Here is a 15742-nt window from a genome sequence, read left to right on the forward strand (position 1 = left end):
TATCTGAATACATGCAAACATATAAGTCACATCTGAGTAGACTGCCACTGATATAATGGTGGTTTGGAGCATAGAATATGACAGCCCTCCATTGATCAAGCATAACAAAATCATCATGCAAGTATATGCACAATACACTCACTGAGGCTCACAGTATGCAGAAACATTATCCCAGAGGAGGAAACAAGAAAAAGAGCTAAAAATAAAATGTGAAAAATATGGGGTGCAAGAGCAAATGGGACATACAGACATAAACACTGCTGGCAACTGCTGTTATGAACAGAGATATAAAACACTCATGAATAACGAAGCGTTTGTCAGCCTGCTTGTGTCCAGGCCGACTTCTACATTTTCATGAAAGGGGAAAGAGAAATGAAGCCTGAGGACTAAACTCTCATATAGCTGACAAATCAATGACGTACTGCAAAACTCTTAACTTTAAAAGAGCCTTTCAAGGGCAGATTCTTTCGCCATGTGCAAATGCAATCCATACAGTAAAGTCTCACTCCCGTCAAATTATCATCACCATATTTATAGTTATGGCTACGTAAAGAAGAAACAGAAGAGGAACAAATCTAACCAGGGGGGTGGGGTGGGTAGCTAGGAGGGGGAGGGGGGAAATGTTAACACACTTCCAGTTGGTTAGCAGCAGCCCCAGTGCATGGTCTCAGTTCAATCAATCAGGGCAGGCAGCCTTTTCCTTGACCACATGCAAAGTTCAATAAACAAAATGATAATTCCTAAACTCACCCCCCAACCTCTTGTCCCTTCTCTAAGCTCGCTTCTCTTGTTTGCTGATAATGACAGCCCAGAACGATGGAGTTAGAAACCGGGTTAAAGGAGCACACACGCACGCACACACCCCAGATCAATCACCATCGTGCATTCCCCGCTTGCTCCTTTCCGGAATGCCAATAGCAGCCTTTGCAGTAGCAGCAATACGAACTTGGTCCCCTGTCTCTGATCGCTCCTGTCATCTCCTCATCCCAGGCACCGGCAAGGAAGCGGGAGCAGAATTTCCCAAACACCAACAAAATAAAAACTGAAAAGTGGAGGAGGGAGGAGGAGGGGGGGAGAGAGAAGGAAATAGCAGATAATAAATAGCTTCCACCTCAAGCCATCAAGAAAGCCTCTCTTTCTCTCTCTCTGTCCGAGAGGGGAATGAAAGTGTCTCCGCTCTACTATTCTACACATTGTAACAATATCTGCCCAGGACGAGACCAACGAGGGAGAAAGACGGGGGGTGGAGAGAGGATTTGCAGAAGGGAAGGTCCGCGTGCAAGCGCTCAGAGGCCACCTTCTCTTACCCTGGCTAGAGGACTTGGGACCCCGCGTCACCAAGCCGCCCCGCCGCGCGTGTGTGCCTGCGGGAAGCTCCGCAATCTTGCCAAGGCTGCGCCACGACTCCCCTGCCGAAACGGCGGTGCTGTATTGGACTGATCCTCCCGGAGAAAGGAAATGGGCTTGTCACTTCCTGGGTTGTTTTCTCAGCGAGTGCGGCTTGCTTAAAAAAAAAAAAAAGTATAGGAGGGGGTTGGAATTAAAATAAAATAATAAAATGATAAGTGAATAAGTGAAAGGCGCGGGGCTGAGCTCGTGCCGGGCTCCTGCTAATTGCAAGTCTCTTGCAAGCAGCAATAGCAGCAGCAACCACCACCCGATTGCTGTTAGCAGGCCGGACTGCGTAGCCTCTGGGGGGATGAAAGGAAGGGGCGGCGGAGGCAGAGGCAGCAGCAGCCTTTGCAAAGCGAAGGCTTGGAAGCGGCCTTCATCTCTTACGGGGCTCTTGTTGCATTAGCCGGAGTAGCAGCTCGGGGGTGGACGGGCGGGTTTGTGACCGGGGCGTCTGCAAGAGTCTCTCGCCGGCTGCCAATCTGCTTCACATTATCGGTTCGGGTCAAAGCGCAGGGCCTCTGCCATCAAACCGGCATCGCATCTCGCGGTTGGTTTGTTTAAGTGACGATGAGAGTTCCTATTATTCAGGCGATTCCTCCACGGGCCCCGGACACTTATTTACTGCAACAACCAGGGGACGAGGAACAGAGGGAGAGCGCATTTGGGAATGGCTAGGGGCTGCTTCTCCTCCTTTCTCGCACCGCTGAATGCAAACATGCACATTTGCATCCCTCCTGAGCACATCCGGGATGAAGGGAAGGCCTTCCAGGTCAAAGGTTAGGCAGGGGCTCCTGGACAGGTTTGGAAAGCCTGGGATTTTCACATCTGACCGCACAATCCTAAATGTGTCTGCTGAGAAGTCAGCCCCGCAGAGTGCAATGAGGCTTATTCCCAGGTAAGTGAGGTTAGGGTCGCACCCTTAGCAGCTAAGCACTAATACCTAGAGTAGTGGTTAGTGGTCAGTCTGGATTTGGAGGAAAGGGCAGGTGTCTGTTTTCTTGGTTGCCCCCAATAACCTCTTGCTGCTTCAGAGTAACTAAGAGGCGTGATGTCTACAGTCCCTTACAGGGATGCTGGGGCAAAATCCCCCACCACCCAAAAAAAACTCCCACCCATAGCATTGCATGTAACTGACTGTGTTATTTTTGGGCAGCTGAATCAGTCTTGATTGTACCCAGCTCCCCGCTCTTTCAATGGAAAATGCTATTATTATTTCTGCCAGTTGAAAGCAGTTCTCAAAACGTGTCTAATTTATAACATTGGAGGGGCAAAATGGAAAGAGACACAGAGTACCTTGGCTTGTTGGTTTTGTTGTTGATGTTTTTAATAATCCTACCATAGACATAATAAAAACAGATAGACCGCCATAAAAGTTTTGAAAATAAAAAGCAGAAAGCAGCATAGAGCAAACACTCCAGAAAAGCATACATTTTTGCCAAGGAGGCTAGAGGCCAGCCAAATCTTCCTTTGGAGGGAGCTCCATAATAAGGAGCTGCCTAGAAGAAAGGCCAAGGCCAGCCCCCATTTTTTATTTTTATTTTTTTGCTGCCTGAGCCATATAAGATGGTGCCCCCTCCTGGACACACATCGCCCACCACTCCTGAGAGTACCAGGCAAGGTTTGGTTCAGAACAGGTCTCGTGATACACCGTTGTCCTCCAGCAGAGAGGAACAAGCGGGGTGACTATCTCCATACCCCAGGATCTGCAGCTTGAGGTGGCCACCCCAATCTGCCTGTTGATAAGTCCAGCCCTGCCTTAGGTGGTCAGGCAATCAGATGGAATAAATATGACCCTAAATAGAATTTTACTGAATTCTCTACAGTTCTATTTGCTTTTTGCTAAAGGTGTGGTGGCTAATTTGTTCAGCTCCATTCTATGTATATTTACTGGGCAATAAGGTCCACCATATCCAATGAAGTTTACTCCCAGGGCGAGGCTGCAATCCTACACACATGTCTACAAGTTCCATTGAATTCAATAGGACTTACTTCTCAGTAGGCATGTACTGTAAGCGTGCATATGATTATAGCTTAAAACACTGCTTTGACCTCAGAGCTACTTTTATTCCATGTAAAATAGAATAAAATAAATCTAGAACTAAAAGCGTAGGGCTGAAATACAGAAATTAGACACAGCAAGTCTGTGTTCAGATCCTTGATCAGTCATGGGCTTGGGATAGACAGATTTTTCCTCAGCTTCTAAAATGGTAATAACAGTGGGACTGTTAAGGTTATTGTGAGGACAAATGAGATTAAATAGCTTTGCTAAATTAAAGTGTGATATATTCCAGGCTTATATATAATAACAGTAGCTTGGTAGTTATCATGAATATGCAATCCACAGACTAGTAGTTGGTTTGGGATCATTTTATAATAGGCAAATTTAAATTCTGGTATCACTTGTTACGAAGCAGAGCTCAACAACATGCGGCTTGAGGTACTTTTGTGTGATCTGCGAGTGCAAAATTCCACATTTCCGCTTCTCCTTCTGAGTTACTGAGCTCCATCAGTTTATATGTACACAAATGTAGCACATGTGAAGACTGTAATGAAGGAATTGATAGAAGGTTGGGTTATAACCATATTTGTCTTGTATGCTATTGTTGTTGGGTGCATTTTTTAATTGTTTAATTTGGATGGATTTTAATTGTATTGTACTCTACCCTGAGATCAGTTATGATGATAGGATGGTTCAAAATATTATAAATAAATAAAAATAAGAGTGAACAATTAACATAGTATATTGAGTGACACCTGGCTTATGAATTGACATGTGCTATGCTTGTGACAATTATATCTAAATACATCAACTGTGTACCACTAAAATATAAAAATTAGCTGTAGTTCTCATGCTTACAATATAATTCAATTTTAGCCCAACAAATTGATTTGGCTATAGCTAACTTCAGATTTGTGTTCTTTCAAACTTGAGGAGACTCATGGTATTTGAATTTATTATATTGTAACAAGAAAATATGTTAAACAGACATAATGTAAGGGTAAGCATGCCACCTGTATTTTTATTGACATTGATACCTGCAATAAATAATTGGTATATTTGGTTGTGAGGATGCCTTGCATTAATTTATTTTAAATTCTATTAAGAAGCCAAGAGTGACTCCTACTGGCATATGCTGATCCCCTAACAAACTTTTGGTACAACAGAGAAGCCCCAGAAGCCACTTGTGTTCCTTCCTTCCATTGCTGCTCTTATGCCATCTTCCATTCTTCTGAATGTTTATCTGAAAGTTGTGATGGGGTAGGGCAATCACACGTTTTCTGTGCCATTTTCCTGAACAATTAGTCCTGTAACTCTATCCTGCTGTGCATGTTAACTCAGAAGTGCCACTAAATTCAAGTAGGCTTAGTCCTAAATAACTATAATTGGACTGCAGCCTCATGCTGTAATCCTATACCCACTGGGAATAATCTCCATTGAACTCAATGAGACTTACTTCTAAGTATGACTGTTTGCATCATCAGTCCAAGTTTTTTAATGGAGCCGAAACATCAAGCAAAAGTACAGTATTTAGTAAATGGGAGTATTGCCCTTAATTTTATTGTTAAAAGTAGTCAGCGGGCATACTGTCTTGCCATTTGTTTACCTGTTGCTTGGTTAGGGTGCAACCCAAACTCTGTTCTTCTCTGGTGGGGCTTAGTGGAGCAATGGGTCACCACACCTGCAGCCCTGCTGCTCACAAAAGCCGTAGTAGAAGGTAGGGGTGGGAAGGACAATGGGAGCTGATGATATCACACCATGACAATGAGCCTGGTTCAGCCTCACTGATGCTGGCCTTGCATGCCCTCTGTTGGACATAACAGAATGATGAACGACTTCTGAGATTATTTCCACATAAGGCATAAATCACATAAATCTTGATTAGTTCCTCAGTGGTTTTGTCCATTCCTGGGCATCCAAAGCTTTTGTCTCGTCGTTCTTTTAATCAAACTCCTACCTAGGCGATCATCATGAGCTAAAAGGTAAAGGTCCCCTGACAGTTAAGTCCAGTCGTGAACGACTCTGGGGTTGCGGCACTCATCTCGCTTTACTAGCCGAGGGAGCCAACGTTCGTCCGCGGACAGTTTTTCTGGGTCATGTGGCCAGCATGACTAAGCCGCTTCTGGCGAAACCAGAGCAGCGCACGGAAATGCTGTTTACCTTCCTGCCGGAGCGGTACCTATTTATCTACATGCACTTTGACGTGCTTTCGAACTGCTAGGGTGACAGGAGCAGGGACCGAGCAACGGGAGCTCATCCAGTCGCAGGAATTCGAACCACCGACCTTCTGATCGGCAAGCCCAAGAGGCTCAGTGGCTTAGACCACAGCGCCACCCGCGTCCCTTTCATCATGGGCTACTTTAATCAAATGCAGAGAGGCTAGTGCTACACATCAATTCTCAATACCCACTTATTGAAAAGGACAGTTGCCTGTCCTGTTGCAAATGTTCAGGTATTTTATTCTTGCATGACCATCCTTTGGTTATATCAGGTTTAAAACTAGCAAGCACTTGGGCCAGCACTCAAGTTTCCTTTCCAGTCTGGAGGTATAATCTCACCTTGGGTGATTTGGGGGAATTACCAGCCATTCATCCTCATCTTCTTTAATACCCTTCTGGCTTGGAATCAGACAACAGGGTAAAGAATCTGGAAAAGAATCTGGAATACCAGGAGTTATCAGCAAAAAACCTCTGAGAAATAAGCAATGAAAGAAGCGTATGAATTCTCAGTTTTAGATTCTTCTAACATAAACAGGGTCAACACTATTTGGGTCCAACACAAACTGGAGTTCTGTCGTGATTCCATCTCAGTATTGAAGCTCCTCTGTGCAGTGCGCACTCTTCCCTCAGTAATGCATCCTTTGCATTCCAGGATAGCAGTGAAACACACATGAAATGGCCATTTATGGCAATAGGAGCACCCTTATATCTAATTGGATGGGTATCTGATGTTTGCAGGCAAGGACTTGGGATTAAAAAGAAGACTTTGTGAAGCTGGGGGGAAAACAATGGTGTAACTATTATAACTTTAATAACTGGTGCCTGAAGATGCTAAATGTGGGAAATGCTGTGTCTGATCCACGTTTTTTTGAAGGTGCATCTGCATGGCAGGGACATCCCAACACTGTCAACCTGTATTTTCTTTGTTGTTCTTCAATCTTTTCTCAGACCACAGAAAGTCCAACGTTTTTCAGAAAAATAGAAAAGTGCAGTGCCCACAGGTATAACAATAACCCTTCTATCTTTTCAAAAGATTATGTTTCGACAGCAGTGATTAATTGTTCAAGTGAACCTTATGGCAGCTCAGTACACCTTCAGTAAAGTCTTTACAATGGGTGCTGTTTCACAATCCCATCGATTTTCATCTATAATTAGCACTAAAATAATTTCCAGCTATAATATTTGAAATATATTGCACTGTCCCACCATAAAACTGTGTTACAAAACCATTTCAGTTGCAAAATTGGCTAGGGCGTCATAAGGGTTTTTAAAACTCTTTTAAAATTACCATTGTTGTATTTGTGGCATTACAGCACTGTAACACCATTATTACAAGCGGCAACATTATGGTGGTATAAGTCTTCTATTCAAAAATAATTCTAGAAAAGTGTTTCAATGCTAATTTGAAGACTGATTAATAATTGGATCACAAAATGGCACCCACCACAACATGCATTGTGAATGTGTGTTGAGCCTCAAATGGCCCCACTCACAGCAGCCCTGGCACAATCACCAGAGTGGACAGAACACAGAAGGATAGGGAAAGGACAGTACTTCTAACAGTATGGAAAGCCAGCTACAATCTGCTTATAGCTTTTGAAGGAAGAAAAGTGATTGAGTTGCACTAGGAACCACCCATCTGGAAGCAGACTTATTCTGCTCCCCCCCCCCCTTTCTTTTTTTCCTCTCCCTTTTATGCTGTGTCTTTCAGATTGTAAACTGCTGTCATAACTTTTCCAGCTGAAAATCAGAATTAAAATGCTTTAATTAAATAGTGTATGGGTAGGATGAATCCGTTCACAGCTTCAATTTGTGGCCATATTCCCCCGACAATATGGGGAAGCATGGTGGAGTCCTGTCACTCAAAAATTCCCCCCAGGAAATGCGATGTTCCTCATTCTTATTTATAAGCACCTGGACAGGAGACTTACAAACTTCAGCAAAGTGTCCTCCCTCCCCCAACCTCACTTTTTGCACATACTGCAATTGACTTTGCCGGACAGTTTATTAAATCGCCTTTATGGGTGTGGTCTCATCATCAGTAATATTGGTAGCTGTTCCTAATTTGCGCCAGCACTATTTTAGGTAGTATAAAATGCTGATACAATGACATACTGCAATAAGGAGTAGTTAAGAGAAAGCTGTTTCTGAAACCTGTATTTTTTTATACAAAATGTCAGTGAAATTTAGAATGAAGTTTTTATCCAAAGTTCACCTAAAAAGAAAACCTCATATTTTCTGTTGGAAAACCAATGCAGTTACACTGTTTCCAGTTCTTCCTCCAAAGCAGAATGTGGGTGTTGGCAGTTCCTCCAGAAGATGAAAGCCTGCTAACCATAAGAAAAATGCTTTCGTTAGGAAAAAATGAAGCTATATCCTCATTCGATAGCTACTTATATTAATTCGAAATGGAGCACAGACAAATTAGAAGACTCTACCATTTTCTATAGACTTGTATGTTTTATATCGCTGACCAATATTGCCAAGGTAAGATTCAGTCCTCGTATTATAAACAGACAACAGGCTGCTATCATGCCAGTAATTCCAATTTTCCCCAACCACCAATGTCAATAATTACTTCTGGAGTCAGAAAACAGCTTGGGGACCAGAAAATCCAAAGTCTATTTACCTTCTGTAAATACAAACTTGGTTAATTTATCTGCAAGAATGCCTTCTCCTCTATCAACCTGCCTGTGATGGCTCAGGTTAGCAAAAAGTACATCTGAATTCCAAGTATTCAGGCAGAAACCATATTCACAGAAATTCACACACAATTGAGCATATTAAGCATCGGCCCTAGAACAACTTTGCAGTGGTTGCTCTATCTATATCGATTCAGCAGGTTAAGTCGGGACACAAAGCTCTCTCACTAGTACTGTATCTTAATATCCGAAATACCTTAAAGAGAGGCATGCACTCACCTTCTTTGAACTCTTTGAGCAGCTCCTCTTTGGTCCAGTTACAAGACGTTATGATGAAAAAGCCTCCAGGCTTCAACACTCTGTGCAGGGAATTCACATATTGCTTCCTCTTCTGTGCTGCATTGTCTGGGTTCAGACTGATTGCGTCAAAAGTCCCTTTATCAATGCAAACCTGAAAGTCTGATAATGCATCTGATGGATTTAAAATATCTTCTACCTGTAGAAGGTAGTTATAGCTGTCAAACCTCTTACTGCAGTCATTACTTAATATTTCCTATCAGGTCTACTATGCCTATGCCTTCCTAGGGTCATAGAAAGAAAAGAAGTGCAGAACACTCCTAAACCAGGCATTCAGGGATATTTTATTTATTTGCTTGTTTAGTTGTTGCTGCATCATTCATCAACAACATCTACAGGGCAGTTTACAAAACACTTCTCATAAGAACAGTAAAATACAGACTAATTAAAAAAAGAAAACATAAAATCAACGTAAGGCAGCATAAAATCAGCAATATAATGTGATGGAGACATCTAGATCTTAATCCCATACATGGGAGACTGAGGTCACAGGACAACAACCCTGAAAGAATAAGCTCTGAATCTTGGTTGTGTAAACAAAACCTGGTAGGCAATGTATTCTGTGTAGTGCCAAAAAACATTTTATACCACTTTTTAGTTTAGAAGAGATGAGGCAATCTCCACATATGGGAGTAATTGGTCCAGGGTCATACACAGTACAAACCTATTCAGAAAAAAGTCCCGCTATGTTCAATGAAACTTCTAGGTAAGTGTGAAAACAAAAAGCCTCGCCTGACATTTGCCCCAATTTCAACGTTTGGTATTCAGTTGAAGACTGGCTTTGGAAATTCCATTTACCGTACTTTTCTCTCTATAACACGCAGATTTTTTTCTCCTAAAAAGGAAGGGGAAATGTCTGTGCGTGTTATTGAGCGAATGTGTGGTCCCTGGAGCCGAGTGGCGCGAGTGGAGGCAAAAATCAGGCAAAAATCAAATCGCGCGTCTCGGAGAAGGGAAACCTGAAAAAAGGAAGCTGCTGCTTTCCTGCATTCTGCCTCAGGGTCTTGCTGCCCACTCTCCTCTGTTTCGTTGCTGTGTTTGCTCAAACGGAACAAAGAGCAGGGAAAGCCCCTCCCCTCCAGGCAAGCAGAGGGGAAAGCAGAGCGTCCTTCCTTCTAATTCCTCTCCGTTTTCCGGTGCTGCTGCTGCTGCTGCTGCTGCTGCGTCTAGGGACTTGCAGGCAGCCGGAAAACATGCAGGTGGGAGAGAGAGAGAGAGAGAGAGAGAGAGAGAGAGAGAGAGAGAGGGCTGGCTGGCTTGGGTGGGTGGGTGGGGGAAAACTTTTGCCTTCCTTTCCTCCCTAACCCGTTAAACCCCTCTCCTGCATTCTTAGCCAGCTGCTTCTCTGCACACCCCTCTTGTGCTCCTTGACCCTTCTGTGTTTTTCCTTCCCTCCCAACTTAAAATGTGGTTACAAAGCATGGATCCACATGGATCCTCAGGATCTTTGCATTTGGTCACCTCAAATTCACCATCAGATCACATAGCATGTCCATGGCTACAGCCTGCACCAAAAAAATCATGCACCCACTGTTGCCTGGGGCTGCAATGGTGCAAAAACGTGGTTACAAAGCATGGATCCACAGGGATTCGCAGGATTTTTGCATTGGGTCACCCCAAATTCACCATCAGATCACATGTCTGTGGCCACAGCATGAAGCACAAAAATGATACATCCACTGTTTCATTCAGAATTCCCCCCCCCCTTGTTTTCCTCCTCTAAAAACGATGTGCGTGTTATGCTCAGGTGCGTGTTATAGAGCGAAAAATATGGTAGTTTTCATGACCAACACCCAATGATAGACCTTCCCTCAGTAAATATGTCTAAGCCCATATTAAGGCCATTTAAATTAGTGCCCATCACAACATCTTGTGGCAAAAAATTCTATGTAAAGAAGCGCACAAGGAAACTTTTGAAACTTTCAAAAGGGAGGTGGGGCTCAGGCTTTTGCTTTATGACAGAGGAAGAAAAATTCTATTTATGCTCTCACTGCAACATGCCTAATTTTATAAATGTCCATCCCTCAGTTATTTTTTTCCTAAGCTATTCCAAATTTTTAGCCTTTTTTATAGGAAAAGCCCTCCTATCCCCATAATTTTATCATTTTGCATCCATGAAGACTTACCTGCAACTTAATGTGAGGCAACCCTTCTTTTTCCATTATGCTTTTTGAAAGCTGCACTGCAGGCAAAGAATAGTCAACTCCTGTAAGATTGGTATAACCAGATTTGGCCTAAAGAGAGGAAAAGTCCATTAAGCCCTAAATGTTTCATTGGCTTACTAGTTGATTTTCATGGCATTTACTTTGAAGAAAATCTATACAGTGGTACCTCTGGATGCGAACGGGATCCATTCTGGACCCCCTTTCGCATCCTGAAGCGAATGCAACCCGTGCGTGCACGGGTCGCGATTCGTCTCTTCCACACATGCGCGTGACATCATTTTGAGCATCTGCACATGCACGAGCGGCGAAACCCGGAAGTAACACGTTCCATTACTTCCAGGTTGCCGTGGAGCGCAACCCAAAAACGCTCAACCCGAAGCTACTTCAACCTGAGGTATGACTGTACAAGATTGAAACATGGCAGCAAACAATGCCAAGTTATAGAAGAAAATGCAACAAAGATCATGCACTTGTGCATCAAAGATGCTAAACTGCAGGACATATTTTACAAGAGAGATATTATAGCATTAAATCTCAGATGCATGCATGCAATACCTTCGCTCTGTTTTTCTTCTAAACTTCATATCCTTTGTGGGATCCTTATGTTTCAGTCCTGCATAGTCACAGCCAGCTTAGATCACCGTGAAAAGTCAACCAAGCTTCAGGCCTACACTATACCTTAAGATAGTTCCTTATATTTATTCCTGTTTTTATTCCAGAGGACCCATGAAAGAATCAGATTCCATTTCAATTTTTAGGTTGACAAAATTGTTAAAGGCTAATTCACTGTATTAAAGGCAAGGCCGAACATTAAGTGTTACTGATAACACTCCATGTGAGAAGAAAAAGGGGGAAATCTCATGTGGGATCCCAAAACCGCACTCAGTTCACCCTGCAAATATTGGGGGGGAGGATTGGATGAGGCTATTCCGTGTATCTTTCCCCACCAAAAGCCACATTGTGTCAGGCTACAGCACTGAAACAATATACACAACAATAAAGGTAGTTATATTGGCCCACCACTTAAAATTAGGCTCCAGAATTGTTAATGTAAGCGCTGTCTAGTTTTCAGTGTTCCTTTTTCCATTTACCAAGGTGCTTTATACCTAAGGGTGAAAACAGATCTGGGCAACAACCGGATTTTGTTTTTCTACAAAATGAAGGATCAGCAGTCTTATGTTTCTCCTTTGCAGCACAGATACAACTTAAATTCAGCAATGCAACTAACAGAGCTTCATTTATATGTTCAATACTGCCAGCAACATTCCACCTTAAGACCATTTATTGGTGTCAACTTTTTTTCTCTCTCCTCTTCCCCTTGTATTGTTTACCATTTTGCCTGATACAAGTTCTGGAGAACTCAAAAACTTTCTCACTATTTAGTAACATTTGGTTGGCCCAATAAAGCTATTGCTGTAATCTAGTTCTTGGAATTTTAAGTAGTATAGCAGCTGGAGGATATTGGGCAAATGTAAAAGATAATTTGAGCTGAAATTCAGGAAAGCTAAAATTGCCTTGGCTGCTTAAGGAAGCAAGCATGAAAGACCACAAGGACTATTTCTACATAACAAAGTTTGAACACTTTCCATGGGTGAGTTCAAGCTGTAATCTGAAAAGACTACGGAGTGTTGCATCAGAACACTATTACAGCGATGTATTTGTGGATTTCATAAACTGGCTCAGAACGGGGTGCTTTCAAAGGCAACACTGACACAAAAGAAGTGGTTATGTGTGCAAAATCAATTTTTCACCTTTCTAGTGCCACGTGACATCCATAGTCTTAAATCAACCTTACCAGAAGACAGATACTAGTTGAAGTCAGGTCACACATATCACTACAAAGGAGATGTAAAATCTCTCTCTCTCTCTCTCTCTCTCCCTCACACACACACAAACACACAAAAAATGTTAATTCAGACAGCAATTTAAGACCTACTTGTTCAGACAGGCCTTTGGAACATAACTGGAGTGAGACTGTTTGTATAATAATGTAACACTGATTATTATTGCATGTTGTATTGTGCACTGCAGTTCTACTTTTATTTTTAATGCTGTATTTTTTATTGTTAGCTGCCTTAGGTTCTCATCAGAGGAAGAGTAAGGGTATAGGAAATAAACTGAGAATTCAGTGTAAGACATGAAACCATTTTAGATACTCTGGGCTGATTTTGTGATGCTTCTTCTTTTGATAATATTTTATTTATTTATTTCATAGCATTTATACGCTGCTTAATTGTAAAATAAAACCCTCAAAGCAGTTTAAAAACTTTTGGATGTTTAAAGCGACAAACACATACACAATAATTTTTATGCAACTGAACTGTAACAATTCATTTTCAGAATAAATTCCTATGGTTCAATAATGGAGATGGAGATAGGCCACTGAAGTGTTAAATTACATGGACGTTGTGCATTTTAACTAATGTTTTAACTCTTGCTTGCTCTGTCACTAGATTTAGATTTGCATCGAAAAACACCAGATTTACAAATACCAACCAATTCAACCAGCAGAACACCGTTTCCTGTTCCAATGTCAAGCACAGAGCTGTCCAGGGGTATCTTTTGCTTTTCTATCCATCTAATTAAACGAGTCATGCTTTCTTCACCAAACCTAATCAGAAACAGAGGTTCAGGTAACTAACACTGTTAGACTACACAAAACAAAGGCAAACGAACATTGTCAATCTCATGCAATGCATCCACTTCATGATGGCATCAATCTCAAGGGATCACATTGCAAGTTAGTTTGGCTTAATTTTGTAAGCGAACGGATGGCTCTGAAACCTGCTGGGTTAACATTACAGAAGATGAGATGGGTTTCGTGTTGTTGTTTTTTAATCTATAGAAACACAAAGCAGCAGTGCAACTTTGTCTATGCACTTATTCAATTTTTGACAAACATCAGGGATATGAACAATTGGCCTCTACCAAGCAGACTCTAGCCAGCAATTCATTTCCCACATAAAAAACAGATGCCACATGATAATTAGCTATTTTAATTTGCAACAGGTTTAGCCTAGACAAGAGCTGGTGTTTTTAATGAAAACCTCTGCATCACATTACCAGTACTCTAAGCAAAACAGCAGATGTACCATTTTATTTTATTGCATGCACTTTTAGAAAGAAAATAATGCAAAAACATTTAATGCAGCATGTTATGTTGTTACTGACACTTGCCAGATCTCACCAGGAGCACCATTTTCCTTAAAATTTTTCAGTTCACGTTCATATGCTGCATCCCAACTACAGGGAGAAAACAACATGAAAGTTAACATTGCAGTGGCTTCATATCTTGTAATCCAATAGTGAGGAAGGACTACATAAGGAAGTAGGGGCTACCCTGTTACCAGAGAAACCCAGAGCTCATCCTTTACCTGAACCCTACCCACCACTGATCCAAAACTTGATCCAGTCCCAGTGAAGCTGCATAATATGCCAACTAACGTAAGAGCAAGCTCCACTGAATGCAGCAATACCTCCTTACAAGTAAGTATACACAGGAGAGCACAGCATGATTTATCGACCCCCCACCCCCTAAAATATACCACGTCTTACAATGACTATGTTTTCAAACCTTAAAAACAAGTCGCCCCAGGGTGTCACGGCACACTGGCTGACAACCTACATATGCAAAAAGTAAGCAAATTAACATTTGCATGTAAAGGAAGTTGTGCTCCTCTGGCAAAACTTATTAACCAGACGCCTATGGGAAACCAGTGAACAGGACACAAGCGCAACACAACTTTCCCTGCTTGAGTCTTCGCCATAGTTATTCAGTTCCGTTTATTACTACAGCACCACATCTAAACTAAACTTATATCTTTAGTTTCTAAAATGAAATATACCACTTGGTTCAAGCCAGCCAAATAGTCACACATTTTACCTAGAACTCTCTCACACCAATCCCAGTTGTGAGATTCTGCACATGCCCTTAGGTCCATTTCTACACCACACAATCCAGAGTATTCTAGGCCCAAGAAAGGCCCTGAACCTATATTAACTTAATGAAGATCAGTTGACAAAAGCTTTACCAACACACGCACAAACTTACTCTGAATTCATTCATAGGGCCGATATTAAAAATCATATTGCCATAGCAGTTGCCACACAAGCGGTAACCCTCCTCTACTTTGTACGGAGTTGCATTTAACAGAAACTTCACATTTTCCGCTCCACCGATTTGTATGCAGTTGGCAGGTAATGCTGTGCATTTCAGAATGCAACCACTGTTCACATATAATTTAAATAAATTAAATAAAAAAATACAACACTACTCCATAGGACAAGATTTAAGCCTCGTTTCCGTTTTGCTTTCTGAAACCGTGCAGCTGACCATTTTAACAGGGGTTAGTCTAAAAACAAATGAAGTTGTTTTAAAATAAAATAATAACAACGAGGTGGGTTTCTCGTTGATGATGGTAGTGATGGTGTTTTGCACATCATTAAAAGCAAGTGGAGGGAAACTCCGGCAAGTCATCAGGACACTTAGTTTCGCCACTGAACCAGAGGACTTATTCAATTAGGGCGTCTAGGACCAATCTAGGTTAAGCTCAATACAGGTCCCATTGCAGGAAAGGCAAGTCGAGTCCCATTGACTTCAAGGAGAATCGAGCTCCATCAACGGGATTTGGATTCAGCCCAAACGTCGCGAAGGGAAGGCGAAGCCTCCCGCGGTGCCTCCAGCCCAGCCGCTCCCCACGCGGCGGCGCAGCACTCACTGCTCTTTGGTGCCCAGGGCCGAAGGGCCGAACTCCTCCTCCCGGGCGCCCATTGCCGAACGGCGGTCAGCCCGATCGCGACAGGAAGTAGCGCGCTGCCAACCCAGCTCTTTAATCTTTGCCTCTCTAGGCTGCTGGAGGACCTGCCCTTCTTTGCTCCTTTAACATCTTCCTGTGGGGTTTTGAGGGTAAGGCTGGGAAGCACCAGCTGTTTCCGAGGCTACAGTTGCCGCGGCAGGAAGAAAAG

The 15742-nt window shown here is 42.4% G+C and overlaps 2 protein-coding genes across 9 annotated transcripts in view; both read right to left on the reverse strand.

Moving 5' to 3' along the window:
- The window catches only part of FAM53B (family with sequence similarity 53 member B), a 117185-nt gene extending 112745 nt beyond the window's left edge, over positions 1-4440 (reverse strand). For 2 of the 5 annotated variants that reach the window (XM_081005286.1, XM_081005282.1), the window contains exon 1: positions 1112-1188. The gene's annotated coding sequence lies outside the window, so the exon portion shown is untranslated. Of the gene's footprint in view, positions 1-862; positions 884-1111; positions 1189-1307 lie in introns of those variants that run through there. The other 3 variants (XM_081005283.1, XM_081005284.1, XM_081005285.1) reach the window with 3 other exon arrangements.
- A 3315-nt stretch (positions 4441-7755) lies between these two features.
- Positions 7756-15742, reverse strand: EEF1AKMT2 (EEF1A lysine methyltransferase 2). 4 transcript variants are annotated; one of them, XM_081005338.1, is made up of 6 exons: positions 15496-15742; positions 13949-14020; positions 13274-13388; positions 10739-10846; positions 8535-8751; positions 7756-7940 (listed from the first exon to the last, which is right to left on the reverse strand). In XM_081005338.1, the coding sequence occupies exons 1-6, from the start codon at positions 15546-15548 to the stop codon at positions 7843-7845; spliced, it is 663 nt and encodes a 220-aa protein (XP_080861464.1). In that variant the 5' UTR covers positions 15549-15742; the 3' UTR covers positions 7756-7842. The 4 variants fall into 4 exon arrangements, with proteins under 4 accessions (XP_080861464.1, XP_080861463.1, XP_080861466.1 ...); XM_081005337.1 differs by having other exon boundaries at positions 7756-7943; XM_081005340.1 differs by having other exon boundaries at positions 13955-14020; positions 15496-15739.

The sequence above is a fragment of the Podarcis pityusensis genome (genome assembly GCF_964106645.2).
Source record: "Podarcis pityusensis genome assembly, chromosome: 5".
NCBI lineage: Eukaryota > Metazoa > Chordata > Lepidosauria > Squamata > Lacertidae > Podarcis > Podarcis pityusensis.

Excerpts from the sequence above, each read along its gene's own strand:
- EEF1AKMT2 (XM_081005337.1), bottom strand. The coding sequence starts at position 15,548 with ATGGGCGCCCGGGAGGAGGAGTTCGGCCCTTCGGCCCTGGGCACCAAA. Across the intron at positions 10,847-13,273 it reads GTGTTCTGCTGGTTGAATTG|GCCAAATCTGGTTATACCAA; the intron begins GTTGGTATTTGT and ends TCCTCTCTTTAG. Across the intron at positions 8,752-10,738 it reads TGCCTCACATTAAGTTGCAG|GTAGAAGATATTTTAAATCC; the intron begins GTAAGTCTTCAT and ends TACCTTCTACAG.